The sequence below is a fragment of the Poecilia formosa genome, unplaced genomic scaffold (assembly GCF_000485575.1).
Source record: "Poecilia formosa unplaced genomic scaffold, Poecilia_formosa-5.1.2 Scaffold90, whole genome shotgun sequence".
Classification (NCBI taxonomy): domain Eukaryota; kingdom Metazoa; phylum Chordata; class Actinopteri; order Cyprinodontiformes; family Poeciliidae; genus Poecilia; species Poecilia formosa.
Genome location: NW_006800029.1, coordinates 1,689,273 through 1,711,945, shown reverse-complemented (window position 1 = coordinate 1,711,945; position 22,673 = coordinate 1,689,273). Strand labels below are relative to the sequence as shown.

At 39.5% G+C, this 22,673-nt stretch overlaps 2 protein-coding genes across 5 annotated transcripts; both read left to right on the top strand.

Moving 5' to 3' along the window:
• Positions 1–31: 31 nt before the first annotated feature.
• tp53inp2b (tumor protein p53 inducible nuclear protein 2b) lies at positions 32–7,647 on the top strand. Of its 3 annotated transcripts, XM_016674133.1 has the most exons (5): positions 32–341; positions 3,633–3,989; positions 5,917–6,231; positions 6,331–6,487; positions 6,601–7,647. In XM_016674133.1, the coding sequence occupies exons 2-5, from the start codon at positions 3,866–3,868 to the stop codon at positions 6,866–6,868; spliced, it is 864 nt and encodes a 287-aa protein (XP_016529619.1). In that variant the 5' UTR covers positions 32–341; positions 3,633–3,865; the 3' UTR covers positions 6,869–7,647. The 3 variants fall into 3 exon arrangements, with proteins under 3 accessions (XP_016529619.1, XP_007557745.1, XP_007557747.1); XM_007557683.2 differs by having other exon boundaries at positions 5,917–6,487; XM_007557685.2 differs by lacking the exon at positions 5,917–6,231 and having other exon boundaries at positions 36–341.
• Positions 7,648–12,110: 4,463 nt separating this feature from the next.
• On the top strand, positions 12,111–22,118 carry ggt7 (gamma-glutamyltransferase 7). 2 transcript variants are annotated; one of them, XM_007557678.2, is made up of 18 exons: positions 12,111–12,409; positions 12,518–12,693; positions 13,012–13,176; positions 13,284–13,543; positions 13,809–14,035; positions 14,216–14,367; positions 14,965–15,082; positions 15,177–15,244; positions 15,643–15,716; positions 15,922–16,115; positions 17,332–17,419; positions 17,750–17,877; positions 17,995–18,083; positions 18,176–18,328; positions 18,419–18,533; positions 18,628–18,765; positions 18,853–18,952; positions 20,116–22,118. In XM_007557678.2, exons 4-18 carry the CDS (start codon positions 13,324–13,326, stop codon positions 20,286–20,288), a joined length of 2,037 nt encoding a protein of 678 aa, XP_007557740.1. In that variant the 5' UTR covers positions 12,111–12,409; positions 12,518–12,693; positions 13,012–13,176; positions 13,284–13,323; the 3' UTR covers positions 20,289–22,118. The 2 variants fall into 2 exon arrangements, with proteins under 2 accessions (XP_007557740.1, XP_007557739.1); XM_007557677.2 differs by having other exon boundaries at positions 13,012–13,543.
• The last annotated feature ends 555 nt before the right edge of the window (positions 22,119–22,673 follow it).

Genomic DNA, 22,673 nt, shown 5'->3' with positions numbered 1-22,673 from the left:
CGTGGCCGACACATTGTGATCTCACAATCAGCTGTTTTGTACGTTTCTACATTCTGATCCGAGGATCAGCTGGAAGGCAGCAATAAACAGGAAAATCTGCAGCGAAGGAAACAAAAAAAAAAAGAGGGGAGGAGGAAGTAGCTGCAGATGTTATGATCTGAAAACAGTGTAATTTTTTTTTTTTTTTTACACGAAGCCCTTCTTCTAAGAAGAAAGCCTTTTATTTTTGTATATTAGTGCTCCAACTACCTCACGTAAAGGCTATATCTAAAGCTGTGCTTTAAGAGTTGTCGTTTCTACTGTGTTTTGACACCTCGTTTACAACTTGAACTCAAAGGCAGGTATGTATGTTTTCATTTTTGTTTATTTTCAGTTTAGTCTTTTGTGTCTTGCCTGTAGATCTCAAATAACAAATTTGCCGGCCAGCCTCTTGTTATCCTGGTTTTGGGGGCATTTATTAAGCCCATTTCCTGGTTATTGAATAATGTGACATTCAGTTATAACGTATTTGTCTTTGTGACCCATACTGTAGGCTATTTCTGTCCGCAGTGTATTCTATCTGTGATGATCTATTATTAGGACATGAATAAATGCGAAGGCAGTATGGAGGTGCAGAATAAGATGCGTAAGAAGGCCGATTTGCCACCATATGTTACTATGAAAAAAAAGGACTCCTGCCTGTCTGAATATATGCCAGCAGCCGTTGTTTTGCAAACTGCACCAAAATCCTGATGTGGGTCGATGGCGGATGTTGACATCTTTTCAGCCTCTTTTTTTTTTTTTTTTTTTTTTTTTTTTTTTTTTTTTTTTTGTCAAGGAACACCTTCAGGGTTCATTTATTTTGCATAAAATCCTAAGTTATTCAGTGTAAACGCCGGTCTTTTGTGCTACCGGAGCCTGATCCAGTTGATGTCTTGCGAGCAGGCACAGCTGTCATTGCTGTGACCCTTCAGCTGTAGAGCTTATACGGATAATTCATGTTTAACCTGAATACCACCAGCTCACACCGAGGGAGTCGCGCTATCTTCCTGCTTCACGCAACGAAGCTGAAGCTGTTTTATTTACCTTATAAACATCGCGGGTGTCTTTGTCATTTTCCGTGTAAATATTAGTGCTGCTGGCAGCGTAATCTTTACATAAGCGCGGTTCTCACGGGATCCATCGACAGGCAGGAAACGACTTTTCCGTTTCAAAATACGGACTAGACACGGACAGCAGAATATGTTTCATAATACATGATCTTTTATTTCGATATGTTTGCTGTTAAAACCTTTTTTTTTTTTTCGCCTTTGGTCGCAAAATGGGCTGGAGCTTCAGCGTCAGCGTCCGTGACGCAACGTGACGTCAGAGGGTTCTTGTTTTCATTCTCCAGATCTCCGCCCATCGCGCTCTTTTCTCTCCTCCCTCTTAGAGGAAGTCTCAATTGAAGATATTTATACATTTAATACATAAGATATGTATATTGTAAATTTTGTGTAACTATACTGCTTGTGTAACTATACTGCTTTTATCACTAGCTTTTGCTTCTCCCTATAGACCTGAGGGCAAAGCCAGGGCCCTGAGCTACAGCTAGTTTTGTTGCCCTTCTCACACAAATTTCTGTTATATGCATTTTGCAATACATTGGAAGTTGGGTATGGGCGATGGTCATAATTGCCATTAGACACGCATCAAGATCAAGATTGTCTGCCACTGATTTTAAAGCAATCCTTACATTTGTTTTTGTTTTGTTTTGTTTTTTTTTTTTTTGTTTGTTTGTTTTTTTTGGGGGGGGGGGTGTTCTCTAATGATCCTTATAAAAACACAGTCTCATTTTTAGAGATATATTCATATATCATATATCAATAACTAATGAGATACCAGTAAGTTCACATTTAGAAACTCCTAAAAGACTGAAAAAGGATACACTGCCAAAACAGGGTAAATAAAAAAAAGTTTTATTTACCCTTGATTGTTGTACAATCTGCATCATGTACAACATGCAGATTGTGTTTTAACCTCAGGCAAAGCAGACCAGAGTCTTCTCACTTTGAAAGGTTGTGTAGTGTGTGTGCGTGTGTTTTTTTTGTTTTTTTTTTTGTAGAAATTAGACAAAGCTATATAAGAGTATGCTTTGTAACAAGTGGCAGCCATGCATATATGTGTATCTATTGACAGCAAACTTTATTATTAAATTATTTGGGACACAAACAATATTACTAAGAATATGTATCCAAAAGAAGCTATAATTGAATTATATCTCTTGATTACAATACATTAGTAAGGAATGCCAAAACTGAGTTAACTTACATGCTGTCAAATAACCCCAAATCTAAAAATTATATAAAGTGTGTCAGTGCTCTGCATGGGGACCAGGTGTGGTATTTGTTTCACCTACAGTCACTCGGTTTAAGTACATAAAATATGCCCTTTGAACTTGCAAAGGTTGACAGGGCAAACTGTTTAAACATTGCTCTGTATTACATCATCATGTTCACATGCAGGTGAGGCACTTGTCCTTTGCCTCAGCTGTTGTTGCTGCATTTCTGGTTTTATTTGCATGCATGGATACAGTCACTGTGCACGAGTCTCTTTTGTGTTACCTTCTTTCACCCTTCTTTTCTCTGGCTTGTCCATCTGTTCTGAAACTGCTGACTGGTTGTCTAGATCTATTGGGGGAGAGAGGTTTAGTCATTGTCATTCTGCTCTTTACTTAATGAATCATTTCTATGTTCATAAATCACTTTTCTTACATATTTTCTTCACAGATATGTTAATGTACTTGATGGCAACAAGTACATTAACATTTCCATTTTAAATCAAACCTAATAAAGTTGATAGTTGCATACGAATAGAATCATCAGATAACCCTAGTAGGGAATCAAGTCCAGTAAATCATCCTGGGGCATTTTGTTATGAAAAGTTTATTTTTAAAATTGACTGTGTCAACTGATATAGTGTAAGTGTGTTTATTATTGGGGCTGCACAGTGACACAGTTGGTAGCACTATTGCTTTGCAGCAAGAAGTTCATGAGTTCAAATGGGTCTGAGTCTTTCTGTTTGGAGTTTCCATGGTCTCCCTGTGGATGTGTAGGTTCTCTGTTTTTCGTAAATGTTAAATCGGTCTTCCTAGGTGTGTGCATGTGCATGTGTGTGTGCGTGTGTGTGTGCGTGTGTGCGTGTGTGTGTGTGTGTGTGTGTGTGCATAGCTGTTTGTCCTGTGATGGACTGGCGACATGTCCAGTGTGTACCTGACCTCTCACTTGTTGACTGCTGTATATAGGCACTATCCCCTGTGAGACCAGTGTTAGATGATGGACGGATGTTTATTCTGTTGTGGAGGCAAAGGGGAAGATTTGAATTTCCCAGGACATTTAAAAATGCTTTTAATCTACATTTAGCTAACTTTCACAGTTACAATGATGATGCACTTTACTGATGCACTTTCAAATACATGTTTTATTTTAAAACACACAGGGCTTTCTGCCTGTGTGTCAACCTTTAATGATTCTGAATGTAAGATTAGCTTCCACCTCATGAACTTAATGAACATTAAGCACCTTTTTTGTTTTTGCTACAACCATATTTTGAAAACTCACTGGCTTTTATCAAACTAACAATATTTTTTAATTTGTCTCTCTCCTTCTCCCCAGGCCTTTGTTCCAAACCAAGTGAAACCTTACATTTGCACTACAAAAGTCCCTCCTGCCTTGATTTGTCAATTTCAAGATCAAGCACAGGGCTTTAAGTGGAAACAAGAACATCAGGCAGACAAACAGCATTACACAACAACTACAAAAAAGAAAAGGCAGCTACTGCATAAATTTTCTTTGTGGGAGAGCATATAGCACATCACAGGCATCAAAACTTGACGACACAAGCAGAAATGTTTCAGCGTCTTAGCAACCTGTTGTTCGGCGATGTGGAAGAGGTGGCAGCTGATCTGAAGGGACCCAATCCCTGTGTGACTGAGGCAGACGAAGAGGGATGGATGCTCGTCAACCTGGCTGGTGAGTCCAAGAGTTCAGGGATGGAGTGGTGGGGGAAATCTGTTTTTTTTTTTTTTAACATCACATTAGAAAATACACCGGTCAGGCATAAAATTATGACCACTAAAAGTGAAGTGAATAACACAGATTGTCATCTTATAGAAGTGTGTGTTAATGGATGTAGGGATTTTAGTTTGACAAGGAGAAGTTTGTAATAGACAGCTACGGCAGAGAATCTCCTGCACCTAATTGGTGTCCCCCAGTCTGCAGATCAGTCATAAAGGTTAAAGGAAGAAGTACTGTAGTGGTGAACCAGAACATGGGGAGCTAAGACTCAAATCAGACAGACTGTAGCTTCAGTCGCATCTCAAATTGGTATTTAGGGAGCTGCATAGGTGCAGACCAGTTAGGGTGAAAACAATATTTCCTGACAGTGGGGTTGTCTTTCAGCAAGATAATACTCCCATCCAGAAAGCAGAAATAGGCCAGGAGTCGTTTGAAGAGAATTCCCCCTGATCTACATCCAATGGTGAATCCGTGGGATGTACTGGACATTAAAGTCCAGTCTCTGGAGGCCCCGCCTCACAGCTTATGAACCTGCTAACATCCAGTGCCAGATGCCACAGGAACCTTTCAGGGATCCAACTCACGACTGGGGCGGTGATCACAATGTTATGTCTGATGGTGCAATTAATTTGTGTGTTATGAAGTAAGAAATATTCACTTCTTCCTTGCCATTACATAATGCGGTTAAAATCTGAAAGGTAAATGGGGACGATGGAGTACGGTGTAGAATCAGTCTGGGCATGGCGTACCTCTACATGGCTGCCATGACACCAGCGCTGTCTCTGCAGATGAAAGCACAGGAACATTCAGCTTCGTCCACTTTTTTGTTCATGGTGGGATCTTGACAGACACAACGACTGCAAAAAGAAAGCTTGATTTGGTACCTTTAATCGAGCCAAGTATATATCGGCACTCCAAAAGTCGTGCTGATCATTTTGTCCCTTTGCCATTTTATGCCTTTGCAGTTTTGGTCCATTTCTGCCTGACGTTTGGGGGTGAAAAATGAACCGTTAGAAACATGACGTGTCATACCAGTCATGCATCAGTGCATGCCAACCTAGGCAAAGCATCACATGTGCTTCAAAGTAATTTTCTATCTTCTGCTCTTAGATTACAGTAAGAAGATGCAATTATGTGTCTGTGATAAATAGTTTGTAAATAATCATGAGGTCACTCAGTTATTTTGATTTGATCTGGGGTGCAAATATGACATATTTCATTAGACAGTTCACTCAAACTGAGTATTAGGACAACAATCCATGGAAATCAAGAGTAATGTTTTCATCACGCTATTTTAATTGACTAATAAATAACAAAAATGGACTGGTACTGAGTTTTAAATGATGCTTAGACGAGGTATTAGCATAATATCTTTTTCCATACTTAAGACACGTAACATGGGAGGAAAATAAATTTTGATGTAATTATTTGTGGGAAACAATCAGTTTGTTTAAAGATATGAAATGGCAACATGTGGGTACAAAATGGAGAAGGGGCTACCTGACCCAGAGTTCATCAAAAGTACCTCTCAGCAGAATCAAAACATTATGTCACTGACATCATTACAACCTCAGAGGGTCAACACAACTAACAATGTGACTCCTTTATGTTTTGTGTTTCCTTACCCCTTCTTTTCCCCCCTCTTCTAAATTTTGTTTAAACACCCTTATATATCTCACATCGGTATGTGTGCGCGTGCGTATGTGGTCCCTCTAAAATTATCCTCCACATCCCGCACGGCCTTTTGGAAAAAAAAAACAAACCCTTTTTTTTTTGCCACATATGCAAAAAAAAAAAAAAAAAAAAACATTTTTGCAAAATCATCCTCCTGCCTTCATTGGCCTTCCCGTTCCCGATCTCATCTGTGCCATGTCCTTAAAAGACTCTGACTGCATGATGCAGGTAGAGGATGATGTGGGAACCCCACTGACTGCACAAGCATCACCCGACAGTAAACTAGCAGATCACCAAAACACGCAAACAAGGACTGAATGCCCAGCCTCCATGCCCCGTCCACCTCATAAGCGTCGCAGGCCACATAAAGGTCAGACACGGGGTCCAGCAGCACCTTCGGAGCCCCTGTCTTGTCCCAATGCTAGTCCACCACACTTAGGTGCCACCACACCCGTGAGCCTCCCGAGACGGGCCAGACTGTCCACGCCCTCCTCCACCCCGTCAATGTCTCCAGGCTCTGGGAGTGAGTGCGGGGAGAGTGGGGGTGCCAGTAGGTCAGGATCAGAGAGAGGCTGCATGGATGAGAGCTGGTTTGTCACCCCTCCCCCCTGTTTCACTGCAGAGGGAGCCACGGCAGAGACCAGCCCCATGGAGGACCTGCTCATAGAGCACCCCAGCATGTCTGTGTATGTCTCCCCCAACAACCTGTCCATGCTCTCCAGCAGCAACCTGTCTGTGGTGGGGGAGGAGAGCATTGTCAGCCTGGCAAGCAGTGCGAGGTGAGAAATTTTTATTCACACTATATCTCATCTTCACCTTCTTTTGTAACTAATAAGAGTCGTGCTGTTTTTTTTTTTTTTTTGTTTGTTTGTTTTTTTTCTCCTATTTGCAGCAGAGTGACTGAACCAGCAGCTCCCCCAGCCACCCGCAGCACTATGCCCACCAGGGTGAGCCGTGGAGCGGCTGCCCAGGCCGGGGCTTTGGCCAAGGTCACCCAAGTGGCCAGGGTCCAGCGTTACAAGGCTCGCATGGAGCGCCGCCATCTGAGCCGCAGCCACATCCAACGCCAAAACCGTGTGAGGGAGCAGGTCCCTCGTCACGCTTCGCACGCCAGAAACACCTTCCTTCACCAGCCCAGCAAGCGCAACTTCTGTCACTGAGGTTACCATCAAAAACGGGGGGCTTCGTTTATGTCTGGAGGTATTCGTTGTGCAGAACCCAACACAGTCAACATGTGTCCACCCACAGCATTTTTAGCTTCCATTTCCATACATTACATCAGGATGAGTCACAGTCTGACTCATCTTGGTCATTTTTCATCCAATCTGCAGTTAGAAAGCAGTTGCTAAATGTAGATCTTTGTAGACGTTATGATTACCCCCTTATTGTCCTCCAGAATAAACAACAAAAAAACAAAAAAAAAATAAGTACGTTTTCAAGCTTTATCCAGTTATAATTTCTCAAAATGGCAATAGTTGAGTTTTATTGATTTATATGTCTTTCTAAAGACATATGAGTTTTATTTTTCTTCATTTAAAACCATAATACTGTGTAACCATCATAGAAAATAAAATAAGACTGAAACAGCCCTGTCTTTCATACTCTGACTGGAGGAACACTCTTCATAGCAGATCTATAAAAACAAACATGATCATGATTTTAATTTGGTTAGCTTTGCTTACAAAAGGTCAAAGAAAATACCGTTTGGCCAGAAGGAGAGAAAAATCGACACAAGTTGGTTTCTCTGCAAAGTTGCTTTACTAAAAACAAGTGTGTTGCCAGAGGAAATAATTGATTCTCTTCTCTGCCTCGTGAAGAAGGCCACAGCATGTAGGAGACGGTGAGAGTATGTGCAAAACAGACTAAAGAGTAAAATGAATCCCTCAGTATATGGTTTTTAAAAAATGTGGTGTAACCCTCAGAGCAGCCAGTGAAAATTCAGAGATTTGGGGCTCAGATTTGGGTTACAAGGTTATAGCAAGACATGGTAGGTGGAAAGCGGTATCGAAGGCAACTCTTTATTTTGTTTTCATAACATGGATTTCATCTTATATTATCTGAAGTCTCTTTTGCAAATTTCCACCAAGAGAGAAAATAAAACTGTTCCTGCAGTCAGACGGAAAGATTTGGCTTTTAAAGTTAACATATTAATTCTCCTTGGAGATATGTCTTTTGCCCAGCCATGTTTAACAACAATATGTGCTGTGAACTTAAATTAACTATGTAATTATAGTTTTTTTGTTTTTTTTACAATAACCTACTGAAAGGTCTACAGTGCCTTGCAAAAAGGCTTAAAGCCTTTGATTTTTTTTTCACAATTTGTCACATTACCACTACAAGCTTATGTGAAAGACCAACAACAAGTGGAGAATAATTTTGAAGAAGAAGAAAACTTGTACAAGTAGAAAACCTGAAATGTGTGGCTTGCACTTGCTCCTTCTGAGCCAATGATAGAACCACCTTTTGTAGCAGTTAACAGCTGCAAGTCATTTCTACCAGTTTTGGACATGTAAATAACATACATTTCTGCCCATTTGTCTTTGCAAAATATCTCATGCAGAGTAAGCCTGGATGCAGAGGGTCTATGAACATCTGTTTTCAAGCTTTGTTACATTTTCTCTGTTGGTCTGAGCTTTAACTGGGCCATTCCAACACATGAAAGGGCTTCACTCTAAACCATTCCCTGGTAGCTGTGTATTTAGGGTTGTTGTTCTGCTGGAAGGTGAATCCCTGCCTCTATTTCAAGTCCATTGCAGAATCTTAAAGGTTAGGATTGTCCTATTTAGCTGCATCCGTCTACCAATGACCTCTGTCCGGTTTCCTTGTTCTGCTAAAGAAAAGCAACTCCACAGCATGATGTTGCCACCTCCATGTTTCACGGTGGGAATGCTGTGTTCTTGTTCATTTCCTGCCACCCACAAGATTTTGTATGTAAGCCAAAATATTTACACTTTAGTCTCATCTGACCAGCACACTTTTTCCACACATTTGCAGTGTTTTTTAGCAACCTAGACAAACTAGACAAACAAGATCTGTTATGGTTTTCTCTTAACAATTCAACATTGTAACCATTTTTCCATAAAGATTAGTCTTCACAAGCATACCCTAATTTGGTTGGTCCCATAAAAATTCCAATTGAACATATTGAAGTTTGTGGTGGTCATGTGACAAAATGTGAAAAAGTTCAAGGTGTATGAATAATCCTGCAAGGCACTGTATTATAGGAGAAAAAGAAACAACACCTTTCTTAATGCCGGACAGCAAAAACCTTGCATCGGTTCATCAACCACTCCGTAAATGTCCAGCCCTTTTTGTTGCTTGCACATCCAGCTCTAACATCGTCCACTTTTACGATCTCGCTTACTGATATGTATTCAACAATATTAAACAATGGTGCTGAAGTGTATACTAATGTTTGTAAATTATTTTAAGACATGGATGTAAGTTTGCACTGTCAGATATCGTGTGGGTAAAAGTTTTAGCAGTTTGCTGTGTGCTTGTTTTGTTTTTTTTTCTTTCTGTTTTTACTTTTGTGAAACTTTTTTTTTTGTTTCTGATCCTGATGTGTGAGAAGGTGTACTGGCACGCTAAATGCTAGAACCTTTCCTATATGGGGGAAAATACTAATTATGAAAAAAAAAAGTGTTGGTCATTTATTTTTCTTGTAAATATTAGAAAACAACTTACAACTCTCCGTTGTAGATGTCAATTCCTCTGAACGTAGCGTCCGGTGGGGACTGAGGGTCGATGAGGCTGCAAATGGTCTCAGAATAACACCCAAAACATCACTACACTCAGCTAATGTGCCACAGGCAAACCCTGGCCTCTAGAGGGCAGTGTCGCACAGCACCTGCTGCATGAATGGTAACGACGTCACACAGCAACGATTTCATAGTGTGGATACATCGCTGCAGGAGTTCAAGTTCAACAGAAAGATTGTCTGTGGATTCATTTCTGATTGTTGTTTTGATGTTTTGCTTGAATGAGTGACATTATATGATTTTTTTTTTCCTGATGTATCTTTTTTGTTTTCTCTTGTGGCCGTGATCCTATGAATGAAAAAGTCTTTGCACTCAAAATATTAAAAAAATGAATACTACATTTTTTTTGTTTGCTTTGAAGATAAATATTATGTAATCATTTATATCCTCAATAATGCAGAGCATATGAGGTGTTGAGCTCATCACACACACACACACACACACACCTACACACACAACATATAGTGCTGTCTTTAATGACATCCACAGTATTCTAGCACTATTCTGTGCCTGAGAGGTAGATAATGTTCATCTGTTGCAAATAAAAAAGTGAAAGATCACAAGTGTGAGTAAGTGTGCAAAACCACCACAGATGACTCTGCAGCTGGAAAATGTTTTCTGTTTTGAATCCTTTTCTCTCTCCCCCCCCCCTCCTCACTCAAAAATGAAACATGTTTTCTGTATGTTGTGTCTGATTATCATTAAGGTGTTATGCTTTGCGTGAAAGTTCTCAGAAATTGGTTGTGGATGGATGTGAGGGATGTGGACAAAAAGAGGCAAAAGACAAATAGTCTTATATATAAAAAGAAATGTACTGCATTAAAGGAAAAAAAAACATGGACATGCTCGTATTTTCCCACATAGCTATTAGAAGTTGTTTAACAATATGGGTGTTTCAAACAAAAGGCGTTGAATGTCCGGGAGGTGATTTCCTGTATTATGTTGTGCCCTGAAAATAATGGCAGCTTAAAAATACTCGGGAGGATTTGTCCATATTACACCTGAGTTGGTACAATCCCTCCCTCATTCATTAAAAAGAAAAGATAAACCTATAAACATTTGAAATTTGGTGTATCTGATATTTATGGTGATTGTGCCTTTTCACTGTTTCTGCATGGTTTTTGTGATGTATTGATTCCCCATCCTTGGACAAGTCATCCTCTGACAGACGAGATCTATGCAAAAAAAAAAAAAACACACAAAAAAAACGAATCAACGGATGGGGATTTTTCAGCATTCATTCAGACACTCTCCAATAAAAATATATATACATATATTTAAAAAAAAAAAAAGAAACTGAACAACAACAGTAACAACAAGAATAAATACTCAGGTTAAGACCTGAATTCTGTGTCATTATTTTAAGTCTGACTCTGACATTGATTAACCTATGAACGTAATTAAACATCACCAAATGCAGGAAGTGATACATTAGTTGTTGTAATAATGAATAAACAATTTGACATAAAAATATATATATATATTGTTAAAGAAAACAGGTATCTTCATTTATATGTTTTAACTTATTAGATAAAATTCAAACTTTATTTTACGCACCCTAACGATCAAGGGCTGGTTCAGCTTATATTGTTGGAGACAACAAGGTGAAGAAACGGTTCAGGAATGAATCCACATTATGTGAACAGACGGGTGTGGCGATCAAGTGTAAATATTGTCTGTAGGTCTGGGCGTTGTGTTCTTGTGTGTAACACTGACTTAAAATAGTGTGCACAAGAAACTCAATACAGCAATCATGAAAACACACACAATTATGCTAAAAATAAACACCCAAAAGGAACGGCACAAGTCTCCATGATTTCTTTTTGGCAGTAACGGTGATATTTTTTGTCAGTCTCAGGTTTAATGTCATAATGTGGCCAGGGGCAGTTGCATTAACAGCACCATAGTGGAGTTCCTCCTTCTGCTTCCCTGCACAAAGCTAATAAAGCAAAGTAAAAGTAAAATAAAACATGAAGGGAGATGGAGGGAGAGGCGCTCTGTCACAAGTGTGCTTTTAAAATGTAAAATGTTTCGAGAAAAACCAAGAGCTAGATAAAGACATTTTTGAAATTTGAATAAAAAGTAATTTAAATGGGAGTGCAAATGAGTATATAGTAATATAATAATACTGCCATAATGTATGGAGAAAAGTGATGATATTATGCAGACACAGTATCTTCACATAAGCTTTCAGAAATGTCTGTACCTTACATAAAAACAGACTTGCATGTCTTTTTTTTTTTTGTATTTAAATGATTTAAGCCCTGCGTTGAGACCTTGAATGACATCTGTGTCTCCCAATTAAGATTAAAACGGAAATATAAGCTTGTATTTTGGAGATTATTTATGTGTACGTCGGGTTCCAGAGGAGTCAGAGCCTCACCGGTCATGAACTTCACAGCAAGTCACTTTGTCAGTGTGTCACAGCGCCCTAGGTTGGGGTGTTGTCCTGGGCAAAAAGCCCTTTTGCCCATATCAAAAACCAACTATTAATATAGCTGCTACCTGTTTTTATTTAAATTTTTTCTCATTTTGTTTTCCCCTTGGGGAACAAATAATAAAAAGAGAGAGAAAAAGTAACAGTAGACCGACATCTGAGACTTTTTCATTCTTTTCTCAGGTGAGGGAGAAGAAGACAACAAATAAAGGGAGGGTTTAAGGCTGAGCAGGTTTATGCACCTGCTATGACGTGCTTATCCACTCCAGCCAGTTAACCCATACTCCGAGGCAGCAAGTCCAGGAATCGCGAAAAGAGAGTTCCCCCTCTTGTTATTGCAATGATGTAGATAGGCGAAAAGGCGGGGGATTTATGTTTTTCAGAAACAGATTTCAGTGAACCTTCAAGGCCTAGAGCTCTTTTCCACTGAAGTAAGTCTGACGTTGGTATAAAGAAGACGACCGGAGCCCTTTGGCTATTTTTTCGCCTGGCAATTATTAAAGGTATCCAATTTTACCTTTTAGTTACACTCAAATGTATATTTAAAACTGGGTGTTCAAATTCCGATAATTATCCTCTAACAAGTCCTACCGGTTGTCCGACATCAATAGGAAGTGAACTTCAGCGTCGAGCTGCGGCTGCTGTCTGTCTGCGGGGAGGGATTCGGTCGCTGGGATGACTCCGTCCTTCCTCCTCATCGGCTTCGCATAAAAACCTAAAAAATAATAATAAAGAAAAACACCGCCAAGGAATGGGTGTATTGAACAACATGTATTTTACGACAAGGGTAAGTATTATTGCCTCACACCGATCCTCTTAGAAGCAGTGAAAGATGAGTTAGCTTGTAGCAGCGCGGTAAATAAACAGCGCACGAATTTAACCTCGGAGTTTTAACAGGTAATGATGCTGCTGTTTCTATTAATAACAAACTCGTTTTTTACTTGTCTCTTCCAGGAAACATAATGTCCTATGTGCAAACATTAGCTTTAGGCGTTAATGTGTTTTATTAAATCCTTTATGACGCAAGCTCATCGTAGTTGTATCAAGGAAGCTGCTCATCTAAAACTAGTCAGTCAATCTGCATGTTTGTTTTTTTTATCTTCAGGTGGAAGGAAAATCACCATCATTGGAGCTACACACGGCTGCTTCGGCCTAATGAAACGTTTCCCAATTATACCCGGCTGCAGTGATCTTAGATGTGCCACAATCACACTTAAAACCTCAAATCCCTGCAGGATTGGGATATCATGACAATTTAAAGAAGCTGCAGGTTCCGGATTTGCAGTCCCTCAAAAGAGAAAATCCATAAATTTCTCATTACCTTTTTCTTTTATTTTTATTTTTTTTACAAATATGTATTTCTTGGCCTAATTCAAGAATTTAGAAAAAAGAGTCAGCACAAGATCCACTGCAAGTCATGCACAACCCTGCTCCAGAAGCTGTGGCAGCCTATCCTGGTGGAAGTGGGGTGGACAAGGATGCCAACCAGGAGACAACCTTGGGGAGCGCCTACTCTCCGGTGGACTACATGAGCATCACCAGCTTCCCCCGGCTGCCGGAGGATGATGTGACGTCTGGAGAAAACACCCTGAAATCCCGCAAAGATGATGACAACGTCCTGAGCGAGCAAGACACAGGTAGGACACAGGAAGTCAAGTCAGGAATCATTATGCAAAATACTTCCTAGCTGAGCTTATCTTGCTTGTTCATTTAAGTCTGTGGTTGGTACCACTGTAATAAATCACTCACACATGTTCAGTTAGTTCTAGTTTCACTATATGTAGTCGTAATTTAGAAGTGAAATCTAACACCAGTTTTTTTTTGTTTTTTTTTTGTGAAACACTGCGTCCTCTTCTTTTCTCACTTATCACTGCTTTTCATTTACGCATTACTCATCCCCAGACCCAGATCTGTTTCTGAAGTCGGCTCGCCTGCAGCGTCTCCCGTCCTCAGCCTCAGACTTGGCCGGCCAGGATGTCGCCTCGCTGCGGGAGACCACCGTCGACCCTTTCACAGAGGACTGCGCCTGTCAGCGGGACGGGCTGACGGTCATAATCACGGCCTGTCTCACCTTCGCTACCGGGGTCACTGTTGCCCTCATCATGCAGATCTACTTTGGCGATCCACAGGTACTGGCCTATTGCTGCTTCCTGCTCATTTAATGCCAACAGCGTTGCATCACTTCTGTTTCTCTCAAGTTAATAATTAAGAGATTACGCTGTGTATCTGCTCGTCTACACCCGTATAAGCCATTTCATAATAAAGGTGTGATGAATACGCTTCCTTCTGTTGTCTTTTTATGTTTTCAGGTCTTTAACCAGGGAGCGGTGGTGACAGATGTAGCTCAGTGTACGTCTCTGGGGTTTGAGGTTTTGGGGAAGCAGGGGTCCAGTGTGGATGCTGCCATCGCTGCTGCTCTCTGTTTGGGAATTGTACACCCTCACACCTCTGGCATTGGAGGGTGAGTTACTTAAACTTTAACAGTAAAAAAAAAACAAAAAAAACCCAGCAACATGAAGATTAAGGAACAACACAGAAAGACCACAAACAAAGTTTTGGCGAGGTTTAAAGAACACTCAGGCTATAAAACATTATAACAAGCTTTTCATATCTAACTGAGTGACTTGCAGTCCATCATCTGAGTATAGGAAGAGACTGCAAACGTACCATCCAGCCTAAACTGACTGTCAGGGAAGGAGAGCATTAATCAGAGAAGCGGCCAAGGGGCCAATGATAAAGCTGAGCTAAGCTGCGGAGATTTACAGCTCAGGTGAGAGAATTTGTCGATTGGACAGTTGTTAGTCAAGCACTCCACAGATCTGGCCTTCATCATTGAAGAATGGCAAAAATAAAGCCACTGTTGAAAGAACAACATAAGAAGCCTTGTTTGTACTACTTCGCCACAAGGCATGCAGTGGACATAGCATGTATGAGGCCAAAATTGTATGTTTAGAAACAATAATTATACAACCAGCACTGCTTTTTATTAGTCCATCACATGTTTTATATTTGCCTCTGTCTTGCTTGAACCTCTGCGTTGTGCTCTTTTGATGTGTAGCGGTGGCGTTATGTTGGTGCACAACATTCGTAAGAATGAGACCAGAGTGATTGACTTCAGAGAGACGGCACCATCTGCCATTCAGGAGAACATGCTGCTCGCAAACCTCGACCTTAAAGTACGTCTTTCTTCATGTCAGCCTGCTAGAAGTGAGAGATGAAGGTCAGAAGTTGCTTTCTGCTGCCTCTAACGTGTTGTTTAATTTTTTTCAGGCAGGGTTGCTTGTGGGAGTCCCAGGGATGCTCAGTGGGATGCATCAGGCTCACCAGCTCTACGGCAGGTCCTTATACAGTTAAAATTATTTATTAAATCTGTCACAAGCCATTATACTTTGCTTTCTCCATTAATTTCATTTTTTCCGTTGAAATTATTTTTAATAAAAACCAAATATTTAGCTTTTATTCTATGTTTTTTTTTTATGTGTTAAGTTAACTGTAACAATATGTTTTTAAAGCTGTCATGTTCAGACGTTAAAAAAAAACAAGTTCTGGCTGTGATTTCGGAGCAAAGTTGTTGCTTTTGCAGTGAAATTGTTGCTTGCTGTGTTATCACGTGCCAGCTGCCTCTGCTGTGAAACAGTGTTTTATACTATCTTGCTTAATCACCTTAAAATGATTAACTGAGGATTGTTAGCATGACCATTAAGTTGTTTGTTGACTTAATATTTTGTTTTGCTAGGATACCGTGGAAAGATGTTGTTTCCATGGCAGCAGATGTAGCCAGAAATGGATTCAACGTTACTCACGATCTGGGTAATTATAGATTATTATCATGCCAGACACCGGGTGCAACTAACTGTCCTTACAGTTGCTCCTTTTTTGGAGACAGAAGCAAGGCACCATGTTTCTCTCAAACAACATAAAGTGAAGGCACACAAACTTTAGCTGTAATCTCATTTCTCTCTCTCTCTCTCTCTCTCTCTCTCTCTCTCCCTTTCATTTGTTTATTATTTTGCAGCGGAAGCTGTGAATAAAGTGAAGAATAAGAACGTGTCCGATGAATTTCGGGATTTGTTCCTCCCCAACGGTCAGGCTCCACTTTCCGGACAGTTCACCCGACGCCTTGATTTAGCAGACATTTTGGACGCGGTTGCAGACAAAGGAATATCAGAGTTCTACAGTGGGAAGCTGGCACAGGACATGGTGGCTGCAGTAAGGAAGACTGATTTCTGTCTGAATGTATTAGCAGTCATGAATTTTGCATAGTGTCCATACAAGATGAGTTTTGTTCTGCAGACATCAAAAGTCTAGTTGTACCTTCATTTTATTGTATCATTTTATTGGTTTTATTGAACACTAATGTCAAAATGGGAATTAATGATGATAATATGGTTATTACTGGTTGCACAGGAATATCATAAACAAAAATTATATACAATTTTCTGTATAGCCTGTAGTTTAACACATTTATAACACACAGTTGTGTTGCACCATGCTCTAACGAAAGTTAAAGATTTTGGCGGCATTCAATGATAACTCCACTGATTGTGTAGCTTTGATGAATAAGATGCAGATTAACCTTGAGCACATGATTTGAGGACAACTTTTCTTCATTAACACTCCAGAAAGTTTCATTTTGGTCTCGTCTGACCAGAGCACTGTTTTTTTTTTCCATGTTTGCTGTGTCCTCTTCATGGCATATGACAAACTCCAAAAAGAACTTCTTGTTGCTTTATTTCAACAATAACTTTCTTCTTACCCCATAAACACCAGATTTATGGAGTGCTTAACTCACCGTTGTGTTGTAAACAAATTGTCCCACTTGAACTGCTGATCTCTGCATCCCAGCTCTGTAATCTTATTGCTTCTGACAGCAGTCGGTTGCAGTCGACTTAATTAAGCGATATCAATGGAAAGGTGGCTGAATACATATTTTTGATGCAAAAAAAGCTGTTGTACAATGATGTATCATTTTCCTTTCTTTTTGTTGATCTCTGGCCCATTGGTCCATCCCATAAAACCCCTGCTGAACAGTGGGATCTGATAGCTGACTTTTCAATAAAATGACCTACACAGAGCTGAATAAATATCAGCATATAAGAAACAAGCAAACCACTGCTCAGTCGATATTGTCACCCAGCCGATTCAGTGACCCTGACATGACCTTTAAAAGTACACCCCCTGGTGTTAAGCTGTGTGTTTGATTAGCGAGGCGCTAACACACTGGAAGAAGACTTTAGCTCGATGATAGATAACATAGTGCAGTCAGTTGCAAACACTGGAAAATCTTGTTCCTCGTCGGCATCTTGAAATGTTTGTCTCTTACTGCAACTTGACAGAAAGAACATGTTTAACTCTAACTGGTGAAATATGTTTGGTAAAAGCAAGCGACATAAGCATATTTAACCTAATTCTAGATTTGTAATAGGTGAAAGCAAAAGACGGCGTGCTGACGGAGGAAGACTTTGGAAACTACAGCACTGTCATACAACAGCCAGTGGAAATAACCTATCAAGGTAAATGTTCCTTATTACCCATCTGAGCAGTTGGAGAGACACTTTCAACTACAATATTCACTTGACCTGGTATGGACACTTGTTTCTACCGTTCCTCTGCGTTTCCTGGATGATTCTAGAATGAGCTAAATGTCCATTCTTGACTGTGGCAGAAGTATCAATGATGCTCTTTTGGACCTGAAGTGACCTGTTTTTAGTCTAGGAATCCAAATTAAATGCAAACACCGATCTTATTTAGTAACTACATATTTTAGCCCCTTTTATTATTTGATTTGTTCGCGTTTGATATCATCATGTCTTTAATATTGTGATCTGTTGGTGTTTTTGAAGGACATCATATCATGGCCGCCCCAGCCCCACATGCAGGTGTTGGATTGATCACTGCACTCAATATTCTTGAAGGCTACAACATTACCAACCAAGTCCCCAGAAGTAGCACCTACCACTGGATTGCAGAGGTAAATAATAATAAAATAATAATAATAATAATAATAATATATACACACTCTATATACACTTTATATGCTGGACTGATTTGTGTTTTCTTCTGTTTTATTTGACAATAACCTCCCCAGGCTGTGAAGATAGCATTGGCCCTTTCTAGTGGGCTGGGAGACCCTATGTTTAACAATTCGGTCTCAGAGATTGTTGATAAGATGCTGAGGTACAAATGAATCCACCTTGTAAGAGGCCAGATTAGTCTCTCTCTCTCTTAGTAAAGCATCAGTACAGAACCTCTTCCCTTTGGTCTTCCAGTAAACCAGAGGCTTCCCAGCTCCGAGAGATGATCAACGACTCCCAAGCTTTCTCTGTCAACCATTACTCTTCATCATTTCCAATGAAGGACGGTGCAGCAGCCGCACAGGTCATGGTTATGGGCCCAGATGACCACATTGTTTCAGTCGTCAGGTATGTCTTATTGTCAGTTTGATTTAAAAAAAAAACAAGAAAAAACAAATCATTAAAGTTGCAGCACGTTGTACTTTTATTTTCTTTTAGCTCGCTAAATAAACCATTCGGCAGCAGGATAGTGACTGCGTCAGGTATTCTTCTAAATAGCCAGATCCTGGATTTTTCGTGGCCTAATGAAACACTGAGTTCATCACCTAACCCTGTATGTATAACCTTCAGCTTGACCTACTTCTTCATTAAATCATTTGTTGCACCATCTTACAGCTCTTATCTTTACGTTTTCCTTGTTGTTGCAGCATAACCTCATTGAGGCTAGAAAAAGACCCATGTCCTTCCTGATGCCCACAGCGGTGAGGCCGGCCGTGGGATTGTGCGGCACATATGTGGCCGTTGGATCCTCCAACGGAGAGAAGGCCCTCAGCGGCATCACACAGGTTAAATATTCACCTTTTAGTCCTGTTACACGTGCAGCTCTCTCGTAAAATGTATGTTTTATTACAGTTCATGTAATTCCTCCACAGGTACTTATGAATGTTCTCTCTTTGCGCAAAAATATGAGTGACAGTTTAGCGTACGGCAGACTCCACCCACAGCTGGAGGACAACATACTCCTGGTGGACGGTGAGTTTTTCCTCTTCTGTCAGGTTGGGCACAAACATAGTGATACTTACTCTTTAGGCCAGTGTGAAGGTATCAAATTGGGATAAGCTACATAAGTTAGAATGTATATTTAGGAATAAGTTGAGTCTTTTCGATCAAGTGTCAAGTTCAATTTAACGTGTTCAGAATGATTCATTTGTCTCCATAAGCATTAACCTCTCCTGCTCTAAGCATGTACTGCTGCACATTGTTATTTTTATCTGCATAGTTTATTATACACTCTCTTTGTAAAGTGGAAGCTTGCCTCTGGCAAACAAAAACACCAAGTGTCTGTGTCTATACCAGCAGCTAAGCAAAAATGTTGAAACAATTTTAAATGCTTTTATTAACTTTTTCAGATGTTTAGGCTTTCTGGGATCTTACATGAGACTGAGACCCATGTATCTATTCTGTAAGCTGGACAATAACCCATATTCTTCTTTCCACCTTACGCACAGAGAGCAGGATGGTATCATAGACAAGAAAATATCAACAAACATCACTGTTATAAAACTGCAACACCTGTATGTAGCTTTTAGCTGCTTTCCATATGCGGGTCTTTCCTGTCCTATCACATGCAGGATTACACAGTAATGCTGTAATCTTACAGCATTACTGGGACTGTAAGAGGAACGCATTGTGGTCAGCTGAGAACAAACATCAGCTTTTTTAGCACTCAGACATTCCAGGTGGATCTGGCTTGAAACAAGGAATTTGTATGTAAAATAGCACCACAGACTGCTATAAAGTATGGTGGGGGATCTGTTATGGTGTGGGCTCGTTTCTCTTCCAAAAGCTGTGGAAACCTTGTTTGACTGCACAATGTGGATTATTTAAAATACCAGGAACTTTCAAATGAAAAGATAGGATATTTTGCCAGAAAATATAAAATGGGTCATCATATGGTCTTCTGGTGAAATTTTCAGATCATGCTCCCGCTCTAAAAGATTAACGTATTTGAAGGCAGGGTTGCCATAAAAGTATCCAACAGTGTAAAGTACCTCATAGAGACATGCAGTACAAACAATCCAAGCAAGTTGTGATTGCTACTCCCTTTGTGAGTGTTATATTTGAACCACATAAGAAAAAATATCTTAACCTTCTTGTTGTGTTTTTTTGTTTTTCTTTTACTTTATCTGCTCCAGCTGAGTTTTTAAAGGACGATGTGGAGCTGCTGGAGGCAAAAGGGCACAATGTCGAATGGAGGGACGTTCTTTCGTTGGTGGAGGGAACACGGAGAACCAATGATCTCATCATCGGGGTGAAAGATCCCCGCAGCGCTGATGCCTCCGCCCTCACTATGTCCAACATGCCTTAGTGCATTACTTCTTCCTTACTGCAACAGTAAGAGCAAGTGGTTTTTAATGAGGAAGAAAGGAGGCTGCTTAATAAATAAAACAACAAGCTAATTCGCTCTGCAATCATCTAACTGGGGAAACACATGCAAGTTTCCCAGAACTAACATGGTACAAATCTGACCCTCTTTTAGAATATTAAATTGAAAAGTAGATCCACTTTAATGTTGATTATAGCGCACCTACTTTCTCAACCTCAAGGACCGTCCTAGCACAGTGTACACCCATCCCAGAAATGGCTTAAAAGTCAGCTGCTTGTATTATACACAGTAATGTAGTTCATTATTGAATCAAAGTGAAACAGAAGCATGAGCGGTTGGTGAAGTTATTTGTCCAAAGGTGGCGAAATGGGAACTATTTTTTTTTTTTACTACTTAAGTTCCCGTGTTTTGCACTAGAAATGGCTTTCAGGAATTATGAGTGAAATTCCTTTGGAAAAATAATCAGTTTGTTGCAGGCACTCGTTTGAAAAAGTCATCATTTATAACATATTTGAATCACCTTTGCTTACTTTGTGATTGCATTTCACATAAGCACCAAGAGCTTAGTGGAAACGTTTACACCTGTTACAAATCCTTGCTGCACCTCACCTGAGAAGGAGCGTCTCAGACTAAACTAACAAGCTCCCCTGCTCTTTCTATGGCATGTAAGTGTGATTCAATGTTACTTGGTAAAGCTGCTGGAACTGGAACTGTTGCTTTGACTTTTTGGGACCATGCTACATATTAGAGTGCACCCGGAACGTATTCAGATAACTTCACTTTCTCTACTCTTTGTTATGTTACATCCTTATTCCAAAATTGTGTCAATTTAATCTCTTTCCTCAAAATCCTACACACACCCCATTATGGTAGTGTCACATTTACTGAAGTATTCACAGCATTTGCTTAATACTTTGTGAATTCGCTTTTTGCAACGATTACAGCCTAAAATCAGTATCTGCTTATCTTTAGGCAGTTGAGCTCATTCTTTGCAGTTCTTCTCAAGCTCCATCATGTGGGATGGGAGACGTCTGTGCAGTCATTTTCAGATCTCTGGAGAGATGTTCAGTCTGATTCAAGTCTGGACTCAGACAATTATTTTTTTTTTTGGTTTTCTTTTTTTTTTTTTTTAAAATGCAAAACTCTCAAAAACGTTTTTCTACATTGTCATAATGGAATATTTGTGTGTAGAATTTTGAGGAAAGAAATACATTTAAAACAATTTGGAATAAGGCTGTAACACAATAAAATGTGGGAAAAGGGAAGTGCTGTGAATACTGCACGGATGTACTATGACACTGATAGGTTGTTAAATCCAATTTCAGACTAAATTCTGTTCTTTTTTCTTCTCTTCACCAAGATATTTTTATGAATTTCCACAGGTCTTAGATATCAGTAAGTGTTTGATGAGTGCAATTAAACTAATCCTGTAGAAACTGAATATTTGCATTTTCTTAATTTGAAGGTTATGTGGCTGGATTCTTTCTAAATAATTTAATGTGATTTCTGTTTTTAAGGTAATGTTTATTTGACTGTATACATTATTATTATGTTTATATAGTTTTATTAACACGTACCAATCAATGCAAATTATTTGTGTACCGGTGCAATTGTATTAGATTGTATTTAAGGTACGAGCAAAATGTTTTTGCATACTTTATCAATGAAATGTAAATGCCAATCTCAATTAGTTAGATCAGTTTTGGTCTTTCATCTTTTTTGGGTGCAGTGTGGTAGGCACACATTTGCACAACTGATGTCTGGGCAAACAGTTTGCAGCTATCCGTCCAAACAATAAAGAATGTTTCACTAGTTCTTTCTTTCTGTTTTTCATTTAAACAGGATTTTAAAATGATGACTGCAGATTTTAACACACTGAGTTGCAACATATGGATGTGATTGTGAAAAACGGGGCAGCAAAAATAATTGCATAATAATTTTTGATTTAATAATCTCGATTTTTTTCAGCATTTCAACCTCTGCTAATCTCATGTTATTTCCCCCCGTCCCATTGTGTGCTCATATTTCATATTTTTGGGGGCAGACTTTCTGAAAAGGGAATTGTCAAGAATTGCCATCAGCATTAATTATGATCCATTTTTATTTTTTGTCTTTAAAAAGCCATCAAAAAGTTTTTGCTCAACCCCATGAAAATTGGATTCACAGTTTATGAATAAACATTTGAAGGGATTGCAACGACAGGGAAGGAAAGGCCTATTTAACACACATACAAGACATCGATATGTAGAAAATAATATTTGAAAACATAAAATATCCAGACAGACACGAGGGTTAAATAAAGCAAATTGTATGTTTGTTTTTTTAACGAAGTTGTTCAAGCTTTTACCACAACTGGAGTTTTATTTT

What these genes read in the sequence shown, in the direction of transcription:
- tp53inp2b (XM_007557683.2), top strand. Translation starts at nt 3,866, where the DNA reads ATGTTTCAGCGTCTTAGCAACCTGTTGTTCGGCGATGTGGAAGAGGTG. An exon ending in GATGCTCGTCAACCTGGCTG is followed by an intron (nt 3,990 to 5,916) that starts GTGAGTCCAAGA and finishes TGTCCTTAAAAG; the next exon opens with ACTCTGACTGCATGATGCAG. An exon ending in AGCCTGGCAAGCAGTGCGAG is followed by an intron (nt 6,488 to 6,600) that starts GTGAGAAATTTT and finishes TCCTATTTGCAG; the next exon opens with CAGAGTGACTGAACCAGCAG.
- ggt7 (XM_007557678.2), top strand. Translation starts at nt 13,324, where the DNA reads ATGCACAACCCTGCTCCAGAAGCTGTGGCAGCCTATCCTGGTGGAAGT. An exon ending in CCTGAGCGAGCAAGACACAG is followed by an intron (nt 13,544 to 13,808) that starts GTAGGACACAGG and finishes ACTCATCCCCAG; the next exon opens with ACCCAGATCTGTTTCTGAAG. An exon ending in CCCTCAGCGGCATCACACAG is followed by an intron (nt 18,766 to 18,852) that starts GTTAAATATTCA and finishes ATTCCTCCACAG; the next exon opens with GTACTTATGAATGTTCTCTC.